The 24,233-nt window shown below is 35.9% G+C and overlaps 3 protein-coding genes and 2 pseudogenes across 8 annotated transcripts; 3 read left to right on the top strand and 2 right to left on the bottom strand.

Annotated features, from left to right (window-relative positions):
* The first annotated feature begins 548 nt into the window (after positions 1–548).
* Positions 549–2,200, top strand: LOC145639016 (AAA-ATPase At3g50940 pseudogene; annotated as a pseudogene).
* LOC145639035 (isopentenyl phosphate kinase-like) lies at positions 1,878–10,298 on the bottom strand. Of its 4 annotated transcripts, XR_014114809.1 has the most exons (14): positions 10,108–10,298; positions 9,253–9,471; positions 8,428–8,525; positions 8,180–8,222; positions 7,568–7,629; positions 7,393–7,449; positions 7,203–7,238; positions 7,044–7,121; positions 6,626–6,692; positions 6,448–6,510; positions 5,598–5,701; positions 5,129–5,288; positions 2,344–2,597; positions 1,878–1,995 (listed from the first exon to the last, which is right to left on the bottom strand). XR_014114809.1 is itself a non-coding variant. In XM_081690136.1 (12 exons), the coding sequence occupies exons 1-12, from the start codon at positions 10,163–10,165 to the stop codon at positions 5,190–5,192; spliced, it is 984 nt and encodes a 327-aa protein (XP_081546262.1). In that variant the 5' UTR covers positions 10,166–10,298; the 3' UTR covers positions 4,723–5,189. The 4 variants fall into 4 exon arrangements, 1 of the variants encoding a protein (XP_081546262.1); XR_014114808.1 differs by lacking the exon at positions 1,878–1,995 and having other exon boundaries at positions 2,261–2,597; XR_014114811.1 differs by lacking the exons at positions 1,878–1,995; positions 2,344–2,597 and adding an exon at positions 4,185–4,321.
* On the top strand, positions 2,979–4,673 carry LOC145639025 (AAA-ATPase At3g50940 pseudogene; annotated as a pseudogene).
* Positions 10,299–12,895: 2,597 nt separating the features above from the next.
* On the top strand, positions 12,896–18,306 carry LOC145639048 (putative WRKY transcription factor 3). Its single transcript, XM_081690160.1, has 4 exons — positions 12,896–13,510; positions 14,508–15,211; positions 15,303–15,461; positions 17,628–18,306. Exons 1-4 carry the CDS (start codon positions 13,082–13,084, stop codon positions 17,905–17,907), a joined length of 1,572 nt encoding a protein of 523 aa, XP_081546286.1. The 5' UTR covers positions 12,896–13,081; the 3' UTR covers positions 17,908–18,306.
* An 887-nt stretch (positions 18,307–19,193) lies between these two features.
* Positions 19,194–23,212, bottom strand: LOC145598516 (protein ENHANCED DISEASE RESISTANCE 2-like). Of its 3 annotated transcripts, none has more exons than XM_081655222.1 (9): positions 22,780–23,212; positions 21,679–22,067; positions 21,400–21,483; positions 21,122–21,290; positions 20,661–20,823; positions 20,454–20,582; positions 20,170–20,349; positions 19,853–19,975; positions 19,194–19,676 (listed from the first exon to the last, which is right to left on the bottom strand). In XM_081655222.1, exons 2-9 carry the CDS (start codon positions 21,953–21,955, stop codon positions 19,563–19,565), a joined length of 1,239 nt encoding a protein of 412 aa, XP_081511348.1. In that variant the 5' UTR covers positions 21,956–22,067; positions 22,780–23,212; the 3' UTR covers positions 19,194–19,562. The 3 variants fall into 3 exon arrangements, with proteins under 3 accessions (XP_081511348.1, XP_081512319.1, XP_081511967.1); XM_081656193.1 differs by having other exon boundaries at positions 21,122–21,254; positions 22,780–23,211; XM_081655841.1 differs by lacking the exon at positions 22,780–23,212 and adding an exon at positions 22,289–22,617.
* Between the last annotated feature and the right edge of the window lie 1,021 nt (positions 23,213–24,233).

Consider the following 24,233-nt stretch of genomic DNA (forward strand, 5'->3'; position numbering starts at 1 on the left):
TGTAGATCTAGTGGGAGTGATACTACAGTGTTTGTTCAACTTGTTTTATCCATCACTTGAAGCTAAGTTGAACGGGGAGCATAAAGGTACATTGTTCTTGAATTGGTAATGTGGAGACTGAAGAACCTAATCAGCTTAATAAGGATTTGGATGGGAAGTAGGGAATGGGGAGAAATATAATGGGTATTTGATCAAAATAAATCTTATACTGCATAACTCGTCGAATAATTATAACTAATAAAGGGACGGAGAGAGTAGAATATAATAAATCATTTGGACTATTAAATTGAATTGCTTTATAACGGTATAATATTTTATTAGATAATCTTCATTGAGTGATGTTAACTAGAGGCTTTCCTCAAGCCAGCTTGAAGCAGGAAGTGTTGTAGGAAAATATGTGGTAAAAAAATAATTGCAATGTCTGCAATATCTGCAAAAGAAGACAGATAAAACAAAGCTAATGACACCTTTCCAACTTAGAAAGAACACTTTCCAACTCAATCAAATGTACTATTTACGTACAATAAGAAAAAAACGCGGTAGTTTTTGAAGCCTTGTGCATTAAGAGAAATGCCTTGTTAAAATTGTATGAAAGTCACGAGTTAGTTTTACCTTACATTTCTTAGCCTAAAAACAAAACAAGAAATACAGTATAGCTCTTCTCCATCAATTGATTCCATGGCTCCAAATATGCCTTCAGCCACCTCTGTATTATCAGCCTACACCGCTTTCGCAGCGTCGATAATGGTGGTGAAAACAATGCTCAACGAAGTTCGAAACATCGCAAACCAAGTCATCCCTCAAACCCTTCAAGAAAAGATGATTGTGAAAGTCAGCCAACTTTTGAAAATTCGTTTTACAGATGAAGAAATCTTGACCATTAACATCAGCAAGCACTGTGACTCCCTCACCAAGAACGAAGTCTATGAAGCTGCCCATACCTACTTGAGCACCAAAATCAACCACTCGAACAAGCGCCTTAAATTGAGCAAAGCCCCGAGAGATAAAGACCTCTCAGTCAGCATTGACAAAGGGGAGGTGATCCTTGATTCATTTGAAGGGATCACGTTGAGATGGGTCAAGCTCGTGTGCGACGAGCTATCCCAAGGACATATGGGTCATAAAGTGAACATGATGTCCATGGAGTTGAGTTTCAACAAGCAACACAAGGAGAAGGTTTTAGGGAGATACATTCCTTTTGTGTTAGAAACAGCTAAAAAAATTCAGGATGAAAGCAGAGTAGTTAAGCTCTACAAAATGGGAGATCCCTATGATGATTCGTCGTCAACCAACCTCCATCATCCATCAACATTCGACACGTTAGCCATGGAGCCTGAGGTTAAAAGGGCACTCATTGATGATCTTGATAAGTTTGTGAGGAGAAGGGAGTTTTATCACCGTGTCGGAAAGGTATGGAAGAGGGGTTATTTGCTGCACGGACCTCCAGGGACCGGGAAATCGAGCTTGGTTGCTGCCATGGCAAACTACCTAAAGTTCCACATTTACGACTTTGACCTCTCCAGGATGAAGCAGAGCATGGATTTTAGACGATTGTTGGTTTCCACAACCAATCGGTCCATAATAGTGATCGAGGACATTGATTGTAGCTATACCAAGTTCCATAACAGGCTAACTAATGAAGGTTCAGGAGATGACCAAACAGTACCACTTGCGGGGCTGTTGAACTTCATTGATGGGCTGTGGTCAAGTTGTGGAGATGAGAGGATCATCGTGTTTACAACCAATTACAAGGAGAGGCTTGATCCGGCTTTGATAAGGCCAGGCCGAATGGATGTGCACATTCATATGTCTTATTTGACTTTTGGTGGATTTAAGATCTTATCATCCAACTACCTCAACATCAGTAGCCATGCTTTGTTTGCGCAGATTGAAGAGCTGTTGAAAGAGGTACAAGTTACCCCTGCAGAAGCTGCACAGGAGCTGATGAAAAGCGATGATATTGATGAAGTGCTTCAAGGGTTTGTGCAGCTCCTCCTTAAGAAGGAAAAAGGCAAACAGGTTCAGGAAAATCTACAAATGCAAATTGGTACAGAAGTTATCAATTAGCACAGTTAAAATTTTCACTGCATCTTTAGAGCATTGTATCTCTCTTTCAGATGAGAAGTTAAGAGTATTTATTCCTTAAATATGTACTGCTACTTGAAATCCTAATTGTTCACATCAACTAGATTATGTTCAACGTGATTTGTAGAATGTATAATAACAGGACATATTATAGGTTCATGTTTAAACCCATCATTTCTAAGATGATTATGTCAGGTTATGCAACTGTAATACACGCACAATGGATGCATGCAACGAATTCAGTGTAGAGGCATAAACCTCTTCCGAAAAGAGAAGCTTATCAAAAACTTGACAAAATGATCTACTTGACTGCAATAAGAGTATAAGCCCTGACAATAGCTTCACGGTCCAGGTGCTTAGTCGATTTATGAAACAACCAAGACTCCAAGAGAGCTCTCAGGTACTTGCAGTTGCAGTATCATGAGATCAAGTGTTTTTGTTCTCGACTACCAAGCTGCAGTAGAAATCGCAGTCAACCCAGTTCTTCATGAAAGAACAAGCAGGGTGGTAACCTGTCATTTATCAAAGGTGTTACCAAAACACAGCATGATATTAAAAATAATAATAAGATACTTGCAAACATAGTTGACTTTGTTTATGGTGTCAGGTGATGGAAATTAAATCTTGTTAGAGAAGCTTTGAAACCTCTCTTCTACATTATTAATTTCTTAATACGAGTAATATTTTATGCAAGTCTTGTTACAGAAGCTTTTTCTTGTCTATAATTTAGTAGTGTATATATTGTCTAGCTACTGGACTCTGATTTCACAAAACTAATTCTCTAATTCACATTTTCTTCTCTGTTTGTAGTGGAGCCTATATATTTTAGCCTAAAAACTGCCTTCAGCAACATCAGTAGTATCACACCTAAGCATTAAAACCTATGGCTACAAATCTGCCTTCGGCCACATCCGTAGTATCAGCCTATACAGCTTTTGCAGCATCGGTGATGGTGGTGAAAACTGTGTTAAATGAATTCCAAAGCATCACATACCAAATAATCCCTCAAAACCTCCAAGAAAAGTTTGTTACGAAACTTGGGAAACTATTCCAAGTTCTTTCAACAGAAAAAGAAATCCTGACACTTAGCATTGATGAGCAATGTGACGGGCTCACGCAGAACCAAGTATATGAAGCAGCCCAGGCCTACTTGAGCACTAAAATCAACCACTCGAATAAGCGGCTAAAGTTGAGCAAAGCAGTGAGAGATAAAGACTTCTCAGTCAGCATTGACAAAGGAGAGGAAATCCTCGATTCCTTTGAAGGGATCACATTGAGGTGGGTGATGCTGATCAGAAGCGAGGAATCACAAATGAAAGTGCATAGATCCATGGAGTTGAATTTTCACAAGCAACACAAGGAGAAGGTTCTAGGGAGATACATTCCTTTTGTGTTAAAAACTGCAAAAAGAATCCATGAAGAAAACAGAGTAGTTAAGCTCTACCAGCTCGGGGAATTCCATGATTCTGAGTCATCAATCAACCTTCAACATCCATCAACATTTGACACATTAGCCATGGAGCCCGAGGTTAAAAGGGCACTCATTGCGGATTTGGATAGGTTTGTGAGGAGGAGGGATTTTTATCGCCGTGTGGGTAAAGTCTGGAAGAGGGGTTACTTGCTGCATGGACCTCCAGGGACCGGGAAATCTAGCTTGGTTGCTGCCATGGCAAACTATCTAAAGTTCCACATATATGACTTTGACCTCTCCAAGATGAGGTACAACTTGGATTTTAGGCAATTGTTGGTCTCCACTTCCAATCGGTCCATAATAGTGATCGAGGACATAGATTGCAGCACCAACAAGTTGCAGAACAGGCAACATCAGGCATCTAGTGGTATTGGTGAAGACTGCATTGCAGATATAAACTACAATAATGAAGGCTCAGGAGATGACCATTCATTACCTCTGGCAGGGCTGTTGAACTTCATTGATGGGCTGTGGTCAAGTTGTGGGGATGAGAGGATCATTGTGTTCACAACCAACTTCAAGGAGAGGCTTGATCCAGCTTTGATAAGACCAGGCCGAATGGACATGCACATTCATTTGTCTTATTTAACTTTTGTTGGGTTTACAGTCTTAGCCTCTAACTATCTCAACATCAGTAGCCACCCTTTGTTCACTCAGATTGAAGAGCTGATCAAAGAGGTACAAGTTACCCCTGCAGCAGCAGCAGAGGAACTGATGAAAAGCGATGACATTGATGAAGCACTTGAAGGGTTTGTGCAGCTCCTCCTTAAGAAGAAAGAAGATGACCAGGCTCAGGGAAATCTATAAATTTACAGTGGTCCAGATATATCAAGCACATCAAAGACTATTGTATCTACAGAATACTGTAGCTTCCTTTCAGAATGACAACTTTCATGTGATTCCTACCAAAAATATTTTCTCATGAACTCAAAATTACTTTTTTTTTTTTTTTTTTTTTTTTTTATATTCACCTGGTACCTATATTACTTACAAAGTTACAATTACAATTTTCAAACATTAACTAGATTAATATGATTCCTTTGAATGTTATAAATACAAACACTGATAAGTCAGGTTCTACATTTATAACATAACTTTTGTCCCTCATTATGTCACATATCAATATTGATATTCCACTAGGAGTGGCACTCTCTCCATTCACATAATTTTTTTTTTTTTTTTTTTTTTTTTTACTTTGCTATAACGATTTGGTTTAAGTCCATTATGCTCGAATTCTCTATCAAAACTTAACTATCTACAAAAACTGCAAAACTTCAGAATGTCAACAAATTGTAATGAACATAAATTATCACTTAATTGTGGCTATAGTTTGATACAGTAGAGACACAAACTGCATTTTGAGATGACCCTAATAAAAACAATCCACTTTGTATGCTTATTGATTCATGCTATGGTTCCCTCTAGCAAAGCAAACAGTTTCCGCGGGTTACATAGGGGAAATACCAAAAAGGGTTACTGTCCAAAAATGGTGAGTTTCGCTGATTTATGAGTTATGAAATTGCAGACAGAGTCAAGGATGTTATGCTTAGGTATATGGTAGTCAGTGATTACCAGAGGTAACGGATTATATATGATCATGCTGCCTCTGATGCACATGACAAGCTGTTGATAATTATTTTCTCATAAAACGGATGGCTGTACCCATCCAATCATCAGGAATTTTCCCTTTTACTTCCCCTTTTAAGGCCTTCAAGGAATGATCTGTGGCTGCCTGCAGCAGACAAAGATATTTCAAACGACAACACTTGCGATATTGAGTTAAAGGCAAAGAAGTTACAGCCAATATTGATTCTCAAACCCCTGGGAACCCATTTTTGGAAGGAGGGGGGGGGGGGGGGGGGGGGGAGAGTTTTGTGGTTTGGGCCCTTTTGGGTAGTTTATAACAAAGAGAAAGATAGGTGGATTCAAAATTAGATTTCACTAGCCCCTCCAGATACTTTTGCAGCAAGCTTTACTCATAATCACTGGAAAATGTTCAATTGGCTTAGATAGAATCTCACAAGTGGGAAGAAGTGTTTACCTTTACGATATATACATCAATACCAAGTTTTGCAATAGCTGCTGCTTCGGAAATTTTGGTCACCATGCCTCCGGTTGTATCATGAGCAGCAACAGTTATCTCAACTGTATAACACAATAACTGGATGAGAAGCATATCACTTTTTATTCTTCATGGGGGCTACATGTGAAATTTCCCCCGACTCATTTATTAGAGCAGAAGAATTTATCAATAGGTTTACTACAAAGAGATCTAAGTAAGAAGCCACCATGTTCCCCAAAATCCCTGTCTCTCCTCCCACAAACATTCAATTATTGCTTATCATTTGCAACTACTATGTAAGAGCACATTTTCAGTGTAAACAGGAAAGCAACTGAAACCAGGCACTATGGAAATTTGATTAAAAACCAGGTGAGACAAGCACAAATTGATTTCAACTGTTACAGATTTCATGATAAGATGAACAAGATGAACTCATTAAATACAGTAGCTGCCTGTATGCACTGCATACTGAGTAGTAACTGTCTTCGTATATTTCAATTAGATGAAAATTTGAAATAGTATAAGATTGAACAGTAGACAAAATAAATAAATAAACAGAAATCAGTGTTCAATTATTCAGTCCACTGATGTCTTCTCAAATTCCTTCATGCATTAAATCACTCTACAGATTCTCAGTGTAGTTTCTTAGGCTTCAACTATTCACAGAAAGAGATGAAAGGATCCTAACAGAATTATCATAAATTTCAATGGTTGTATAGCATTCTATAGTATGATCCATGATAAGTCAATACTCAGAAACATTCCAAAGCACTGAGAATTTATCTTTCCAGCATTGTTCAGAAATTAAATCATCCTGCAAATCATATACCTTGTTCATTTATAGATTTTGGGGACGGATTCACAACACGCCAGCTTCCTTCTTCATCAACAGCTGTTAGAAACTAAAATAGATCATGCTTTGTGTAGAAACATCATAATGATTACTCACATCTAACTTTCAACTGAGAAAAGTCACAGAACAGTGCATTCCCCCAGAGACTGCTTACCTATCTCTTTTAACAACATTGCATCAGGTTCTGATGGTGGACGGTCATATACACCAAAAACATCTGTCTTGATAAATGATTGTATAGGAAAACTTTTATGAACTGTTTGCTGAAACAATGCTAATCAAGTGGTATATTCTTGGCTTAATTTAACATATTAGGTAGTGAACTGCATAATCATACCCAATCTCATACTAGAGCATTAGGTAGCTATGTTTTCAGATGATTAATCATTTACTGATCAACAACACATGTTTAAAATGTCACAGTGAAGGGAGACAACATTCAAGATCTGATGGAAACAAAGCTAATAAACAGAAAAATTTTGGCATCAAATGCCAATTTCATACTTAAACCTTTTACGCAAGAGTTTTAGTAGACCATCTTCACAAAAGATATACACCAACAAAAGGGATACAAGGAAAACAACATATTCAGGCTTCAAGATTTCTGCAATATGCCGTATAATAACATCCCCACTCAAAATTGTGCAACCCTGTAGGTATAATCATGTAAGCAAGCACAAGAACATTATTTTAAACAGGTAAAGTAAAGAGCTAGACATATGATGACAAACCTGTGAATGATCAAGCACTGCATCCCCATGCAGGACCTAGTAATCAAGACAATATTAATGGTCATGCATGTATCAATCAAGATTTTTAAATGGCAGCTTGAATACACCAACAACTACATGTCAAAGAAGAAAAATGCTATTTGTTGGTGTTATCTTTGGCACAGTAACAGCATACGAACATTGGACTTACAGGGATGAAACCAGAGTCAATAGTTTTAGCCACCGTTGTGACATCAGCGGAAGCAACCTGTATATACAATGCTGCATTGATTAAATTAGGTTTATGGAGTAATCATGTCTAAAGGTATGTTTGCAGGAGAAAAGCATATGAGTTACAAAAATTGACATTATCAATAGTCACTAACATTTCTCTGAAACGTTGTCCATCCACCCGAAAATGGAGATATTCCAACTGAAGGGATACCCTCTGTAACAGAGCAGCAAGTTAGTTAATCACCATATCTTTTACTCAAGCTCATACGTAATATTCCTTCAAGTACTTATATGAAGCACTTTGTTGAAGATATGGATGTATGTAAAATAATTTGAGGCTTAAGTGTTTTGCAACAAACTTAAGAGCAGCAAATATAGTTTAATTTGCAAAACGAGAATCCCTTTTCGCCATCCAACAACTTTTCCCTCCCAAACAAATAGGTAGCAGTCGTAGCACAGATCAAGAAGCTGTATTCTTCTTGGTATCAATGTTTATTTACAGTTTCAAACTTTTTGGAAACGGAGTGTTTTAAACCACAAGAAATAAAGAGTGTATTTCTATTGTAAGGTTTTAATACTAACTAGACTGGTACAGAATGAATAAACTTCAATATCCAAGCTTTTCATAGAATTTCCAATGGTTCCAGCCATTCCCTCGATTTTTTTTCTTAAAAAGTAGGTTAATATATACACCTCCACTTAACCAGGAATATAAAATAAAAGGCAATCAAGATATATTGAAATTACTGCTACACTAAATTTACCTCGAGCTAGTGCCCTCACAATTTCAAGATTGAGTGATGTGACCTGTAAAAAAGAAACTAATGATACTCTTAAAAAACCACCATATGAAAAGCTTTAATATGCGCTAGTCAAGGCAGCTTAGAAAGATAGCCACATCAGGCACAAGTTTTTATACTTTGACTGAGCTTTTTCAAGAATTTAGCAACTACAAACTAATGGACAAACTTATATCTTGCTGCAAATTTAGGGGGAATTCAACAACACTTACTGAAATTCTGGTCGCAACAAAGCCGGCTTTGACAAGAGACTGATCCAATCCTCCCTTGTGTGCCCCTGATTTGCTGGCTTGAAAATGACCGAATGAGCCTATATAAGCAGGAAGGTTCATATACTTAGGATACCAAAGAGGCATGCACATAGAATATATGAAAGCTCACTACGTCAAGCGTTAGAATTACAATACTTGATGAACTTTATAACTAATAAATGTTCACTAGTTCACTACAATCCACCTCATCAATGTCGAAATAAAACAGAACAAATGCATAGCTACTAAAACCTGAGTTAATCGTTTTGAAATATGGAAGAAATGTCTCTTGTTATGACCAGTTTTGCATTATAGCACAGAGACCATATGACTTCTGGTCCACTAGCTTGTCACAAACCACAATCTACCAAGACTATACACTATAAAGGCTTCCCAATGATAAATGCCACTGATTTCAGATGACTTTTCGGATATTAAAATGCACAGCACATCTACCTTCCTTAGTTCACTTTCAATGATATCTCAGATCTCATAGTCTCATACCTTTTCTCCCCTCAAGGCATTATTCTATAAACAGGTGAAAGCTTAATCGAGTTCAACCACATAAATGATCAAAGCAAACTATAACACACAGAAACAAGTAATCAAGATTCAAATATACTGGTCAAGGCTCGAGAATAATCTGTATTTGATGTAACCTACTTAAGATGCAACATAGCCAACATTTCTAATCAACTACTAAATATAAATAGAATGGCAACAATCAAGTCTTCCAGTTGAATAATGCATCCAAAACAAAAGGGTCATCAAAACGAGTTAACGAACCAGCTCCATGAACAACAACAAAGTTGCTGGACTCCAATGTTATTTGATCTGAAATGCCATCTACATCTACAGAAACATCTGCTTTCCCAGGCCTTTTACTCCAATCCATATCCACAATTTCACCAGACATCATTGCTTCTCTCAAGTGTATCGAAACCGCTCTCAAATTTTCTTCATTTATCTTCTCCAATTCATTCTTGCAAGTAATTGCTGCACCTCCTAAACTTGACAACAAACAAAATCTAAATCATTTTTTAATAAATCATAGCAACCAACATAGAATACCATATCTCAATTCCAGTATTTAAACTGACCATACATGCCAACTTCAAAAACACACATCCTATTCTAGTTTTTAACCGAATAAATCTATTTAATTAATGCATACGGAGCCTAAAAAGTTCAATGATGTAGGTGGGATTCAATCCTAAGTCTTGAGTACAAATTTACCACTAAACTTGACAACTAAAAAATCTGAATCAATTTCTTAGAAATCATAGCAACCAACACAAAATACCATATTTCATTTCTAGTATTTAAACTGATCAAAGAAGATCAAACATGCCAACTTCAAAAACCCACATCTTATTCTTGACTTGTTATAAACCCAATCAATGCATATAGAGCCACAAAGGTCAATGATGTAGACGAGATTCAACCCAAATTTGTGGGTACCCCCATATTCCCACCCGAGACTTTAACCAACTAAACTAATCGGGCATTTACAAATCTCAATCGGATTAAAACACAACCAACCCACTTCCCATCTTAGTTTAGTTCATTGTCCATAATTAACATGAATAAAGCTAATTAAAATGAGTAAAGTATGAAATAAAAGGAGGAGAGAAAAAAGACCGAGCTTGACGATGCATCGAAGTGGTTTAGTGAGTGGCGTAGCATTGCCTTTCTCCATGAAAATCGAGGTTGATTTTGTGTAAAATCAGTGAAATTGTGCTTCAGTTTAAATGCTGGAATTTTAGCAGTTTATCACTCAGATTTGCTCCGTAGGAAAAGGACATGCTTTCCCTGCTTTCTTTGATGTGAGTCTTGAGCTAAATGACGACAATACCCTTAATAGGTTTTATGAATACGACTAGGCGTTTCAGGAAAATGACAAACTTGAGACTTTGAGAATGAGAGATAGCTCAAGTGGTTAGAGCCCCTTTGATTCTGGCTGATCTTAAAATCGATTCTCATCCCTTGCCTTTGAGGCTCTCTAAACAAAAAAAAAAAAAAAGTGAAATGACAAACTTGTAAATAAATGGAAAATTAAATACATATCCGTTCATGGTAAAACCACTGATACCATTAGTGATTTACCAAAAATGTGCATTGTTCTATCATGAACAGTATACATTTTTCATTGTTTATTTACAAATTTACGATGTTAGGCCTTTTTTTTCCATTCTCTTTACCCCCATCATTCCCCCAAATCCTTCTAAATTGATTTTCTACCCCCTAGGTATTTCTATTCTCATTCCTTAGCCACCACTACACCACCATACCACCACCCTCCTACCTACCCAAATCACTAGAAACTCGCACCACGCCCAACCACGTCACCAACTCACCACTCACCTCCTCTCCCCCATCCCTCACCGCACCACCCTTTCCCATGCCGGCCATCCGCACTCCCGAAACCCCATCCCCGTAGAAACCAAAAAAAAAATCTTCTCATTCACTGTAAAACGACTGGCTGGCCCTCCCCCATTCGAGGGTTGGGGAGGGTTAAACGACGGGTTTCACGGGGAGTGAGGGATGTTTATCGGGGAAGGGATGTTTCTAGGGTTTCTCGCGGCTGATTTTCGGGGGAGGGGAGAGCTGCGCGGGGGCCAACGAGTGGCGGGGGAGGTGCGATGGGTGGTTTGGAGGACGAATGGTGGCTGGAAAAAGGTGGAAAGTGAATGAATTAGGTGGTTGTGTGATGGTTGTGGGGTGGTTTCTGTGGTGGTAGGACTGATGGGATTGTTTCCCTTTGTTTTTAAAACAAACAACATAGAGAATATAAGGTACTTTCATTCCATTATTTCCCATTCCCTTTGGCCTTTGTTCATTCCATTCTGTTTACCTTGCGTGAAGCAAACGACCCCTACCTTGAATTGTATTTTCTCATTCTTCCTCGATCTTTTATTATGCTTTTAATTCCTTCTTGAGCTAGTCAATTATGAAATGAGAAATCACATCCTTTTTACGCATGTTTATTTATAAAATTTGTCCATCCTTAGGGCATGTTCTCATACGTTTTATTTTCAGTTCAGCTCCTAATTTTCTTCTCTTATAAAATATTCATTTCAGCTCAGTTCACTTGAGTTCAGTCTATGAGAACATACCCTTAATTTATACTCCACTATCCATATTTAACAAATTCAATAAACCTTTTAAAAAAAATCCATAAAAGTCAAAATACCAAAGGGGGTATTATATTAGTATTCCAATTGCCGAAAAATTAACCAAAGGGAAAAACAAAAAAATAATTCACGATCTTTGTTGACAATGTCAATTTCAATTTTGAAAAACCTTATGAAAATTTATCATTTTCACAACTACAAAAAGAGCAACTCTGGAACAACGCTTGAACTACTCAGCCGTTTCAAATTAAATATAGAGTCGAAGGAAAGTGGATACTGAAAGATAGTTGTGTAGGACGACGTGGGAATTGAGGCAAAAATATGGGGTTGCCAAGTTATGAACCACGTTGCATTTTATAGTTGCGCACGATAACTAGTGGCTACATGCGATCTCCCCACAATGATAATAAAATGAAGTACATAAAATTATATAAAATATACTAATATTATTGGACCAAGGTTGCCACTTGCCAATACCATTTTCAATCATAGGCTCAGCCGCCTCCTTTAAAAATGAAAAAAATAAAAATAAAAATTAAAAATCAGTTGCCTAACAAAATAAACCCATAATAAAGCACATAGACATGAAAACCACGGCATTTTCTATATCAAAATTTCTGTTTTCTCACTATCATCCAAAAATCAATCCTATGCTTGGATTCAATACATACTATACACTATTGCCTTGTTTGTTTTAATTAAAACGCTTCTTTTAAATAGGTACGGAGTATATTAATATAAACCTTTATTTTTTTAATTTTTTATTTTTAAAAGCATATAAACCCCTTTAATTAATAATATTTTTAATTATTAATAAATAAAAACTAGATAATAATTGATATTAATATAATATATGGTGAATTAAATAACTATTTACAAGACTATAATATTTTTTTTAATTATGTATAGAAATATATTAATATTCGGGCACATTATTTGACTTTTGTATTTTTATATATCATCCGTTCGTTTTAAGTATACACTATTCAACACTTCCTTTTCTATCTCTTTAATTATTCCCATGTACGACTTTTTCTTACTTTCTATTACTTCTAATCCTTAATTTTAAAGAATCTACAACTTTCTTAATTCATATGAAAAATCTCAAATATGTTTTGTATTATGAGACGGAAGAAGTACTTGTGTTATACAACTCCGCAATCGTAGTCATTAACAGAAATCAAAGAAACAAATAAAAGGACATTGGTGTATGTTACTGTACATTGAATGTTTTGTAATCTACTCCTTGATCCAAAATTTGTTTTTTCCAAAAGTACTCTTTGATCATTTTATGATAAATAAATAAACAAATATAATTAAAAAACAAAAAAAAAAATCGAAACTCATAGAAAGGCACTTCAACCTTTTCTCTCATTTTTCTTGCAGCACCTGCTCAGAAGAAAAAAGAAAAAAAAAAAGAAAAAAAAAAAAAACAACCGCGCAAGTGCGAGAAGAGGAGAGAGATAATTGAAGTAACAAAAATGGCGGATAACAAAGACGCACCATCCTCAGCTAAACCACCGCCGGCGCCACCGTCTACGTCGTCGAAACGGCCGACGATAACCCTACCTTCTAGAGCCGGGATCGAGTCCTTGTTTACCGGGTCAGGTTTCGGGCTCAGCCCTGGCCCGATGACACTGGTGTCCAATTTCTTCTCCGAGAACGATCCTGATTCCGACTGCCGCTCCTTCTCTCAGCTCTTAGCTGGTGCTATTGCTTCCCCTCGACCGCCCTCTGAACCGGACCAAGTCCGGTTTAAGGATAATCGTCCTTCCGGTTTGCTCATTTCTCCGCCGCCGCAACCGCCGCCACAGCAAGGCGGCGCCGGAGGAGGAGGAGGGTTTTTTATGCTTTCTCCTGGGATTAGTCCGGCTACTTTGCTCGATTCGCCTGGTTTGTTTCCTGGACAGGTTGGTTCTTATAATTGTTTGTTGTATGAGTTTTGGATTTTATTGTTTTTGTTTTCTAATAATTTGTTGATTGTGTAATTTTGCCGAAAAAAAAAATGTAAAGAAAGATTTTTGGTAGCAAAATGTAGAGTTGACTTAGTGAGGACTTGGGTTTAAAGCTGATAAGACACAGATGTAATCATGAAATTTTATTTTTGTTGGGATTGAAGGGAATGATTATGATCATGAATATGATAAATTGATAATGATGATGAATTTTGATGGTGGGTTTGTTTAATTTCGGGAATGGTGAATGGGGCGAAAGTAAATGATTTGCTTTTTTAAAAATTGATATTTAAGAATTTTATGATGGATTGCTACCTCCCGTTGAAAGAAATTTTGTGAATTTTGGTAAAATGCCAAGGTATTACTCAGAAAAATATCGGAATTTGAGCAAGAAATGAGGTAGAATTCGCGGTAGTAGATTCATGAAGCTTGCTTGCTGAGAGATATATATATGTGGGTACTTAAAAATAATGTCTTTCTGTTTGTAAGAGGCAGTGTGAATTATAGGTGATTATAAATCTGTTTCAGACACTGGTTCATGCTGAATTTTCGTTTGTGTATATTAAGTGTGTTGTAGTTTGTACTGAAAAGCATTTGATTCTTTTTATGAGGCCTCATAACCCTTTAGCACAGGAAGTAGATGGATCTCTGTTACAAAAAAAATGAGCACAATTTTCACAATGAAAAGTATTCAGTGTTTGGTTGACAAAATTTTCATGCTAAAGAGTTTGTGGCGGTCATTTTGCACATTAAAAGGAAACAGTTTTCTTACATGTATATTTGTGTTCATCAAAACTTTCATGGGAAAAGAGTCTATGTCCCTTTGAGGCTTTGATTAATTATTCTTTCATGGACAAACTGTTTTGATTCTACTAGGAAATCACGGAAGACACATATGGTTGAAACTTGAAACTTGAAGCCGTACCTCTAATTATAGAATGTTTGTCTGTAGGGCCCATTTGGGATGTCTCACCAGCAGGCATTAGCTCAGGTTACTGCACAAGCTGTGCAGGCCCAAGCTAATTTGCATATGCAAGGTGGCTTTCAATCTTCATTAGCATTAGGTCCTTCGGCATCAGAGCCATTTCCAGGTTTTGCCCCCGATACATCAGTGCAACAGAATATAACATCTTCTGCACATGATTCCAGAGATATTAAGGAGTCAGCCCAAGTTTCTGGTTCTGATCAAAGATCAAACTACTCATCAATCATTGTTGATAAGCCTGCTGATGATGGCTACAACTGGAGGAAATATGGACAGAAGCAAGTCAAAGGAAGTGAGTATCCACGAAGTTATTACAAATGCACACACGCTGGTTGTCCTGTCAAGAAAAAAGTGGAGCGTTCTCTTGATGGCCAAGTGACCGAGATTATCTACAAGGGTCAGCACAATCATCAGCCACCACAAAAACGTTCAAAGGACAGCGGAAATAATAATGAAAATCTGGGAACTCAAGGAAACCCAGAGTCTGTTTCGCAGCCACAAGCTAGTAACTTGAATAGCAATAGTGACAGTATGGCTTACTCGTTGCCTAAAAGAGATCAAGAATCTAGCCAAGCTACAACAGAGCAATTATCTAGTGATGAGGAGGAAGTGGGCAATGGTGGAACTAGAGAAGCCGATGGGGATGAAGATGAACCTAATGCCAAGAGAAGGTATGTATTGTATCTGCATTGAACTTATATACTGTTGATGCCTTGGTTTCCTGATTTTGTGCTGATCGGACTTTTTCACTTGCTTGCGAAGGATTACTGAAGTCCGGGTTACAGAGCAAGCAGCTTCACATAGGACAGTTACAGAACCCAGAATTATAGTTCAAACAACTAGTGAAGTTGATCTTCTGGATGATGGTTATAGGTGGCGCAAGTATGGACAGAAAGTTGTCAAAGGCAACCCATATCCAAGGCAAGTGAATTTTCTTCGGTTAATATATGGGTGACTACACGCTATATAGGAACTATTTCGAATGTTAACACTATTCCTTTATCAATTTTGAGCTTTTGGTAGTGATCCTTTTTGTGCATGATGATACTTATTGTGAAGTATGGCAAGTATCTGTTACTTTCAACTTCCCTGTTTAATGATTGATAAATCTAGTATATCAATTTGTAGTCTATACAGATGCACAATCAACAGGTTATCAATTATCTTTCCAAACAACTCCTTATTAATTGGTGCATTGTGCTGCAAGTTTTTGTCTAGATTGTATTTTTGCAATTTTCTCATTATGATATTAAGCTGCATGTATTATAATATCTGCTTGCCATCCCTTCAAGGAGCATGTATCAATTACAACTTCTTCACTATATTTATCTGAATATGCTGTCTGATAATGAGTTGGCGAATAACCCTTTTCCCTTTCTTCTGTACTTTCACCATAGCTGAAGCTTAACTTACATCTTTATAACTGTATTGGAGATAGTTGAGGTTTAGTGGAAGTTTTAACTGAAGGCACTTTCTAGCTCTGTGGTTGTATATAGCTGTCCTTTAGTCTCAAACATAACTTTTAGCTTTTTAATTATGAATGCTCTGTATTGCAATATTTGCAACTATATGAAAATTGGTCCCTGAATTGGAGTCAGGATGCTAGTTAAATATTCCATGTGATTGCTGCTTATTATGTTCTCAATGTGGCATTGGGGTGAGGTTGTTAAAGTGCTAATTTCTATGCTGCCAGTATACTAAAAGGTTTCGACTTCTTGTTGTTATTGTGCTAGTTTAGGTATTAAATGATGTGCGTAGTTTGAGTTTAGAATGCCTTTGACATGTTCAAGTCAAAAAATTTCACGTCTAACCTCTCCATAGAGACTGGTACTATCATTGTCAACTTAATACCTTAAGGAAGACTTCAAATGCATGTCAACCCTTCAAGGAATATGTATTTTTAAATTACAAAATTACTATCCGAGGCGTCGCTTGGGGTATACACTAGCTTTAGTAATTTAAATATGATCCCATGATAAAAGAGCCATGAATAGGAAAGGCATACAATTTTCTAATGTTGTTTCCTCAAACTGGCTGGAGTACAGGAAAAAAATTGGAAAAAGAGGGTACTTGATGCTCTGAAGTGTTTTGAGGTTTTGTTATTGTATTGACCAATATACTGCCTTGCTTCTCTTTGAACTTATCTTTTGTGTATTAGCTATCACGGAGCCTTTTAAGAAGATAAGATATAGGTAAATGACCTTATCATGTAAGGAATATGTATTAGTTTTGAGAACTGATCAATGTTCTGATGGTGTGAGCTAATCAGTTGCATTAGGGATCTTTTGAATTTGTTGGTTGGTTTTAGTAAGGTTACTGTGAAAATCTGAAACCAAAATTCAATTTCAGAGCTTTATATGGAACCATGAGGATCAAGTTTCTGTAAACTCCCCCCTTCAAAATAAATTTATTATTGCTATTGTCTAATAATTATAAGAAATCCTAATTGTATATTTTTTTCCCAGAGATTTTCTATTGTGTTTGTTAGCTGTGAATTCTCTTCCGTAGTGTCAAGGTCTTGTGTGATGTTAAAATTCAAATGCATGGATATCGATATAATATTGAGAGAGATCTATTATTAACCTTGCTGAAATTTAATACTATGTGATTAAGGAAGATTCAATAGTACATGCATTGTGCAATGATGCAAACAAAACCATTCTCCCCTGTAATTTTCATTTACTCCGTATTGTCTTTAGTAATGTGATTGTATAGAATTGTTAAGTTATGGTAGGATATCTGTGTGATAAACCATCAAGAAAGATATAGAAAATGGTGGGTCTGCCAAAAGTGCATGCATAGGTGTCCTGAAAGCCTGATCCTGGCAACAGGCTAATCAAGAAGGGAATTCGAGTTTTGAATAACAGTAGTTGTGTAAGGTATTAAGGTGTTCATCTTTGAATCATCTATGGGTAGAATTGCCCTTAATGTGTCGGAATTTATAATATCCATTCATGTTTCCAGTTACTCCTGTATTATTATAATCTATTTGGCATGTAATTTTATGTACCACTTAAGTGAAGTTGCCAATAGTTACGTTCGTTTTACAGTCTACATCCATCTGACATATGTGTACTTTCTCAACAGGAGTTATTATAAATGCACTTATGCTGGATGCAATGTGCGTAAGCATGTAGAACGTGCAGCCTCAGACCCTAAAGCAGTCATTACAACTTATGAAGGCAAGCATGACCATGATGTACCAGCTGCTAGAATGAGTAGCCACAATACAGCAAACAGCTCATCACAACTGAGACCACACAATTCAGCAGTTAATACCAATTCTTATGCTGGTAAGACAGAATTTACAAATACTCATCAACAACCTGTAGCACTTCTAAGGTTAAAAGAAGAAAGAATTACATAGACTTGTGTCAAAAGAAATTATTTAAGAGTCAAGATACAGATACAGATGTCCTTCAATATGTTGGATACTCTATTCTTTCTTTGAATCTGCTTGGCCAGAATTTTATCTTGGCCCAGGGACCTTGCAACTGATACACACAGGAAAGAGCCAAGTATACAAGAGATAGAGAACATTGTTGAATATTTGAAATCGAGAATCTCATAAATATCTGGGAAATATTTATGTTTTTATTGTATTTGTTAGTAACTTTGTTGTATGTGTAGATTGTGTACACTAGTCTAGTATCTAATTATTTTGAGTTTTTGACATGTATTCTTTTGTACATGGGAAAACAAAGAATTGTACCACTTGTTCATTTATGTAGGAAAAAAAAAGGGTTACTGGTTCCTCTTCTTCAAATTTCATCAAACTCCCAAATCTTGAGACTTGAGCAATGAATCATAAAGGTATATGATTGCAACTTTGAACTACTTGAAACCAACTGTTTCTGCTGTTGTGGTGCTGGGTATATGTGGTTCTCAGGATTGCAGAATGATAGGATATACCTCTGAGATATGTAAGTAGCCGAAAACTGCATATCACAGTAGTGTTTTGAAAATTTTAGGGGCATCTAAAGAATTGGTCTGGAGATTTATGGGGGGTTATATCTGGGCATTATAGGGCTTTACTTTGTATTCTGCGCAATTGGAAACAAAACTGCAATTTGGTGTTCAGATATATTCCAAACAGCTGAAAGTCCGAGCACAATGTAACACTTCTAGTACTTGGGTGTGGTAAGATGTCAACTCTTGCAATTTTGACCATTTTACATCAGAAAATTGCAACACTATGTTATACCGCATAATAATGGGGTTTAAACCTGTCAAAACTTGACACAACAAGAAACCTGACTCGAAAGTACTGAGTCTTGAACAATAGTTTTATGATCCTAAACTGAACCACAGATCTGGTTATGAGAACTATTGTTAGAAGGATCTACTCATCATTTTGTGGTCGGAACTGACAGTAAATAAATATGTTTGTTAGGATTTGTTACTTTACACATAAAATGAATGCATGATCCGCCAATATATAGGTAAGGCTTGTTTTAATTGAGTCATGTAGTTTCGGGTTAGCCTAATCTTTCAGATGATAAAGACTGCACCACAGTGTGTTCTGCAGTAACCATATTGTACTTATGAGGCTCGGAGGCTTCGAGCCCATGAACAAAAAGGACAACAGCCGCAACACCAGCCATTGTCATTCACTGTCCTGCCAATTTCCTAATACAAGGCCCTTCCAAAAGGTAGTCGAAAAAGGTTTTCTTTTGTGAATGATCAGTATGCAATGATACTAAAATTACAGTGTGCTTATGCTGTACAAGATAGCAACAAATCTCAGAAGAATGATGGTGTGCCTAGACTTCAAGAGAAGTTAAACAAAGATTAAATGACAGGGAGTGAGGAGAGATATGACTTCACATAGGAAGGACTTCTAGAAAAGAATTAGATTCTCCTACCATTTTATTATATTTTACCCTTCTCTTTAACTCACTAAAAAATTACTGTGAACTGTGAAGTATACAGATACAAACTATACAAAGAATGTGTCAACTGTCTTCATATTGTGATCTCTGAAAGGCTTCCCAGCAAACTAAACTTGTTTTCAATTTTAATTTAATCATCATTGAGGGTCATAAGTGTGGATATTTGGCCACTATTTACAAAATCGAGTTTATTCAGTCTCATGCAGCACAGCACCTTTTCTGGTAATTCCTCTGGTTTTTGAGCCTGAAAGTCAATCGATTAATCGAAGAATGCTGTCAGTTGTGTTAATGAATACAGCATAAGAAAGAAACTTGAGGATAAGATCATGTCTTTAGAAACAAAAAGACTAAGAAGATTCTGACAAGACTAATCAAGACATCAAAAGTGTTTTTTTCTTGATAAAAAACATATCTTTGTACCTGAATAGTCAAACCAAGATCAAGAATTCCTTCTTTCAATCGTTCTCGCAATGATTCTAATGCTTTCCTGGACACATAACTGAATCGGTGCACATCTATGTCGATTTCAAAATAGTCAGGTCCCTATATGAAAAAAAACAGGAGCATTATTAGATGCAGATTGCAGAATAATCACAAGCAATAGAAAATTGAAAGATAACACATTTGCCAAAATCATCAGAAGTGTGCTCCTCAACTATAACAACTACGAGTACTAATTATTGAAACCGTGCAAATACTGATCCATCAATTCAATCAAGGAGAAGATGATGTCGAACCTTGAAAAATTCATGCTGAGGGCGTGACAGAACTGGTTTGTCCTTATAAGCATTCAGAAGTCTCTTTTCAGTAGAACTTAACTGAAGATCCTCCGGATTTACAACCCCTGACAAGATTTTAAGTCTTTCTCGGTAAGGAACCACTGATTTAAGCTTCTCAGTATCATTATCCACCAATTTCTGCATTGTAAGAACATGTCCTCTCTTTAGAACTAATTTTCTAGGTAATTATAGTATATGCTACATCAGTTTCCCTGCTAGTACTTTAGAGGCCAAACAAGTACCTTGACGCTGTCTATGAAATCTGATGGAACGTCTTGGTCAAAATTGTCAGATAGCCTGAAATACAGCACAAGGCTTATACCTTCACCATCGATATCACCTAGGAACATTGAAGGAGCATAAGTAGGCATCTGTGAAGAAAAACAGAAACATTAATATTAGAAAATGACCATTCCCAAAAAAAATGCTCAAAGAGGAAAGTGCCAAACCTGTATATTAACAATCAATAGTGGCGGCAATTTGCTGTTCCCTTGAACTGAGGGAAGCTCAAGGTGCTGAGCAATGTGGCTTATCTTTTCTGAGCAAGCGAACAAATCTACACCAATGGGAGTATAAGGACAGTAACCTGGTGCTACATTTTTCATTTTGTCTCTGCATGTCAAAGATGTCATTTTGTGTAATTAGATCTTCACATCAACTTAAAATGTGCACTAAAACTTCTGATGTAATCTGTACAGTGTACGCAACAGACTTAGTCACCCCGTATTTTATAAATTTCACAACTGGTCAGATCAAATATATTATCAACTTCACACTAAGTATTTACATTTATGTGACTTAGGCCTTTTAAGGTGACACTATGAAATTCGTGGTGACTGTGCTTGTTTACAAGACCTGCTGCAGAAGAGGACATACAAATGAAGGTGCATGTAAAAAGATATCAACTCACTTAAAGTAATTTTCGCCTCTAACCCTGAAAACTGAGGGTGAAATCGCGGACCAAGAGCCTCCTGATAGTGCCTTTTCATCACCATTAGCACATGGAATTGAAAGTCCTGCTTGGGGACGCAACATGTGTGCACCTGACCACAGGTTTGACATGTTGAGAATTTTTCCATCTACCAACCCCCGTAAACAATAATCATGCAATAATCAGTAAAATAGATGTCATGCTAAATATGAAACCATTCTTCAAACTAGTATATTGACATGAATGGTCCTGCTAACCTCCGAAAACACTGATAAAATCATCGTCAGATTCAGAATCTAGTATGCTCACTGAGTCATACCATGCTTCTTCCTGACAAATTCCTACATACACACAGAATACCATCATAAGATTATAAACCATGCTTGATCTAAAATAGGCTTCGTTCTTTTCACCTTATTAAAATCTTTTCTAAATTTCTCAGAACTTATGATAAACCTTTTCTTTTTTGTGAATTTATTTAAACTCAAATGAAAACTACTCCTTGTTTATTTAAGGTGAAAAGACAGAAGCCTTACCATTTTCATCGACGTGGTTCCAATGCACTTGGGTTAGATGGAATGATTTATTAGAGACCTCGGATCTCCTGCAAGTAGTGGTGCCTCCCTTATCAATGTCAATCTGTACAAACTCGCTCACAGAGATGCGGCTTCCTGTATCACTAAATGATTTCCTTTTGATAGGAGTCTCTCCCATGTTTGAGCTCAACTTTCCACGACACTTTCTCGATCTTCTAGTATACTTCTTCCTATGAGGAGCAACTTTAGAGTGTGTTGTTGAAACACACCCACCCATCTTTTATGCTTCAAAAACCCAACAACAATGATAGCTTTCCTAGCTATTCTGAGACGCCCAAATAAGAAAACCTTCTACCAAACACGATGACACGTTCGAGGGAATTGAGTACCTATGATCACACACACACAATTAGAACAACATTCATACACAAGAAATAGAAAAAAGAAAAACAGACATCATTTCTGATGCTTTTTTTTTTTTTTTTTTTTTTTTTTTTTTTTAAATGACAGAACATATAACAGCAAGAGAGGCATCAAATCTAGCCTAGCACAAAACATTGAGATAAATTTTTCTCAAATTTGTTACTAAAAAAGTTTACACAACCCATACCTAGCTAACATAAATTTTTACCAATTTTTCGATAAAAAAATATAAAAAAAATCCCAAGCACAACACATTATTACAAATTTGGAAATTCTATTCTTCCCTATTTTCCTTGCTACATATATGTCATGATCATCTCACTTTCAGCTAAGAAAATGCTCCACTGAAACATCATATTCATATATAAACCATAGTTTGTCTGCCTTTATGATCTCTAATAAACATTGCCAGCAAAATAATTCTATCAAATAAAACAATTATTAAAAAAAAAAAGATGATAGTCCTCCAAAAAATTCATTTATTTTTGGTGGTCCTATCATTTTCATTCCAAACATCATCATCATCACCACTACAAAGTAACTTTGTACATACATCAAAATTTACCAACATTCTAATCAATAAAACTACAATAAGTGTTCGTATGACTAATTATTAATGATAATATTTCGTTTCGTTTATGAATCAATAAAACTGCAAAAATGAAAAAGAAAATTTACCTTAACAAAAATCAAGGGGACTTAATAATCAAAGAAAACTCTGGCTTTTGAAGGTAGCCTTGTAATAATCTTACTTCAAATAATTAGTACCCGCTTTTCGTCAATCCCTATTAAATAAAAATTACCTAGTAAGAAAAAATATAATCTGATTTTTATTTTATTTTATTTTTGAGTCCTAAAATTAAAGGATCATCCTTATATTAAGAGTTTTTTTTTTTTGCTCTATATATAAGGAGAAAGAAATCTGGGAATTTAAGGGTGCTAATGATTAATGCATAGCAACAAATATATTCTACTAAAAAGAAAGGTAACAGAAAATTAAGCTTAAGTTTTCAAATGTCCACATCAAAATAAGTTAAGAAAAAGACAAGAAAATGTGAAAAATATTGAGAAAAATTAAAGAAGCCATTTTTACTCCCCTATAAAGTTTCTTCTTTTGGATGACCAACCAATAAATATTCAAATAATTTTTTAAAGTGGGTACAAGTTAATTAGTTTTATATATATATATATATATATATATATATATATATATATAAGTTCATAAATTCCGCATAAATTATTTTTGAAAAGTCCTTTATCCTTTTTTTTTTATTTGGTACCAATTTGACGAATGTATAGTTTATAATATAAGATCTAAATAATTGTGTTGAAATTCAGCAAGCCAACCTATGGAATCGTTTAGTGGTCATTTTGATTTAGCGAAATAATTTGGCATGCAACCTCATCGATTCTTTATTAAATTATCAAGATTTTGTGACATGCAAAACCATGAAGTGAAATTATACAAAATTGTAACCCATCTAAAACATAATGTATGTAACATACCTTTCTAATTAACCTAAGATCCTATATGTACGACTTTTCTATATGTACGACTTTATTGTCTATTATTAAGATAAAAACACGAATGTAAAAAGTAAAGTAAGAGAGAATGCAAACCTGAGGAGAGAAAGAAGCGAAGAATTCCGGTGACTCGACTGCACCGTCGGAATTCAACACCTCCAACTCTTCCCTAATTTGGTTGATTATTTTGATTTGCACCCCAAATCCCTCCTCCTCCTCCTATCCCACTAGTCAAACAGATAAAATAAATAAAAAGATAATTTAGAGAGAAAGAGAAAATAAAGGATGAAGAAGGTTAAATTATAAAGAGGAAAAAAAAAAAGAACAAACAAAGGAAAATAATCAAACTGTCAAAACTTCCTATCCATTATCTTCGGATCCCCTCATTTCTTGCCCGCCCCCATTTTTAAATTATTCCCCCCTATTTTCTCTCTTTTTTTTTTTAACTATTTTTTTTTTTAACTAATTATTGTTTTTTAACTAATTATATTTAGTTAGTAGTTACCCATTTTCCAAAATTCCAAATATTATACTGATTCAATATTTCAATGCATTGTCTCTTGGAAATATAAGTTCATAATATATATAGAGAGCATTGATATTATTTT

Source organism: Chenopodium album, chromosome 1 (genome assembly GCF_948465745.1).
Source record: "Chenopodium album chromosome 1, dcCheAlbu1.1, whole genome shotgun sequence".
NCBI lineage: Eukaryota > Viridiplantae > Streptophyta > Magnoliopsida > Caryophyllales > Amaranthaceae > Chenopodium > Chenopodium album.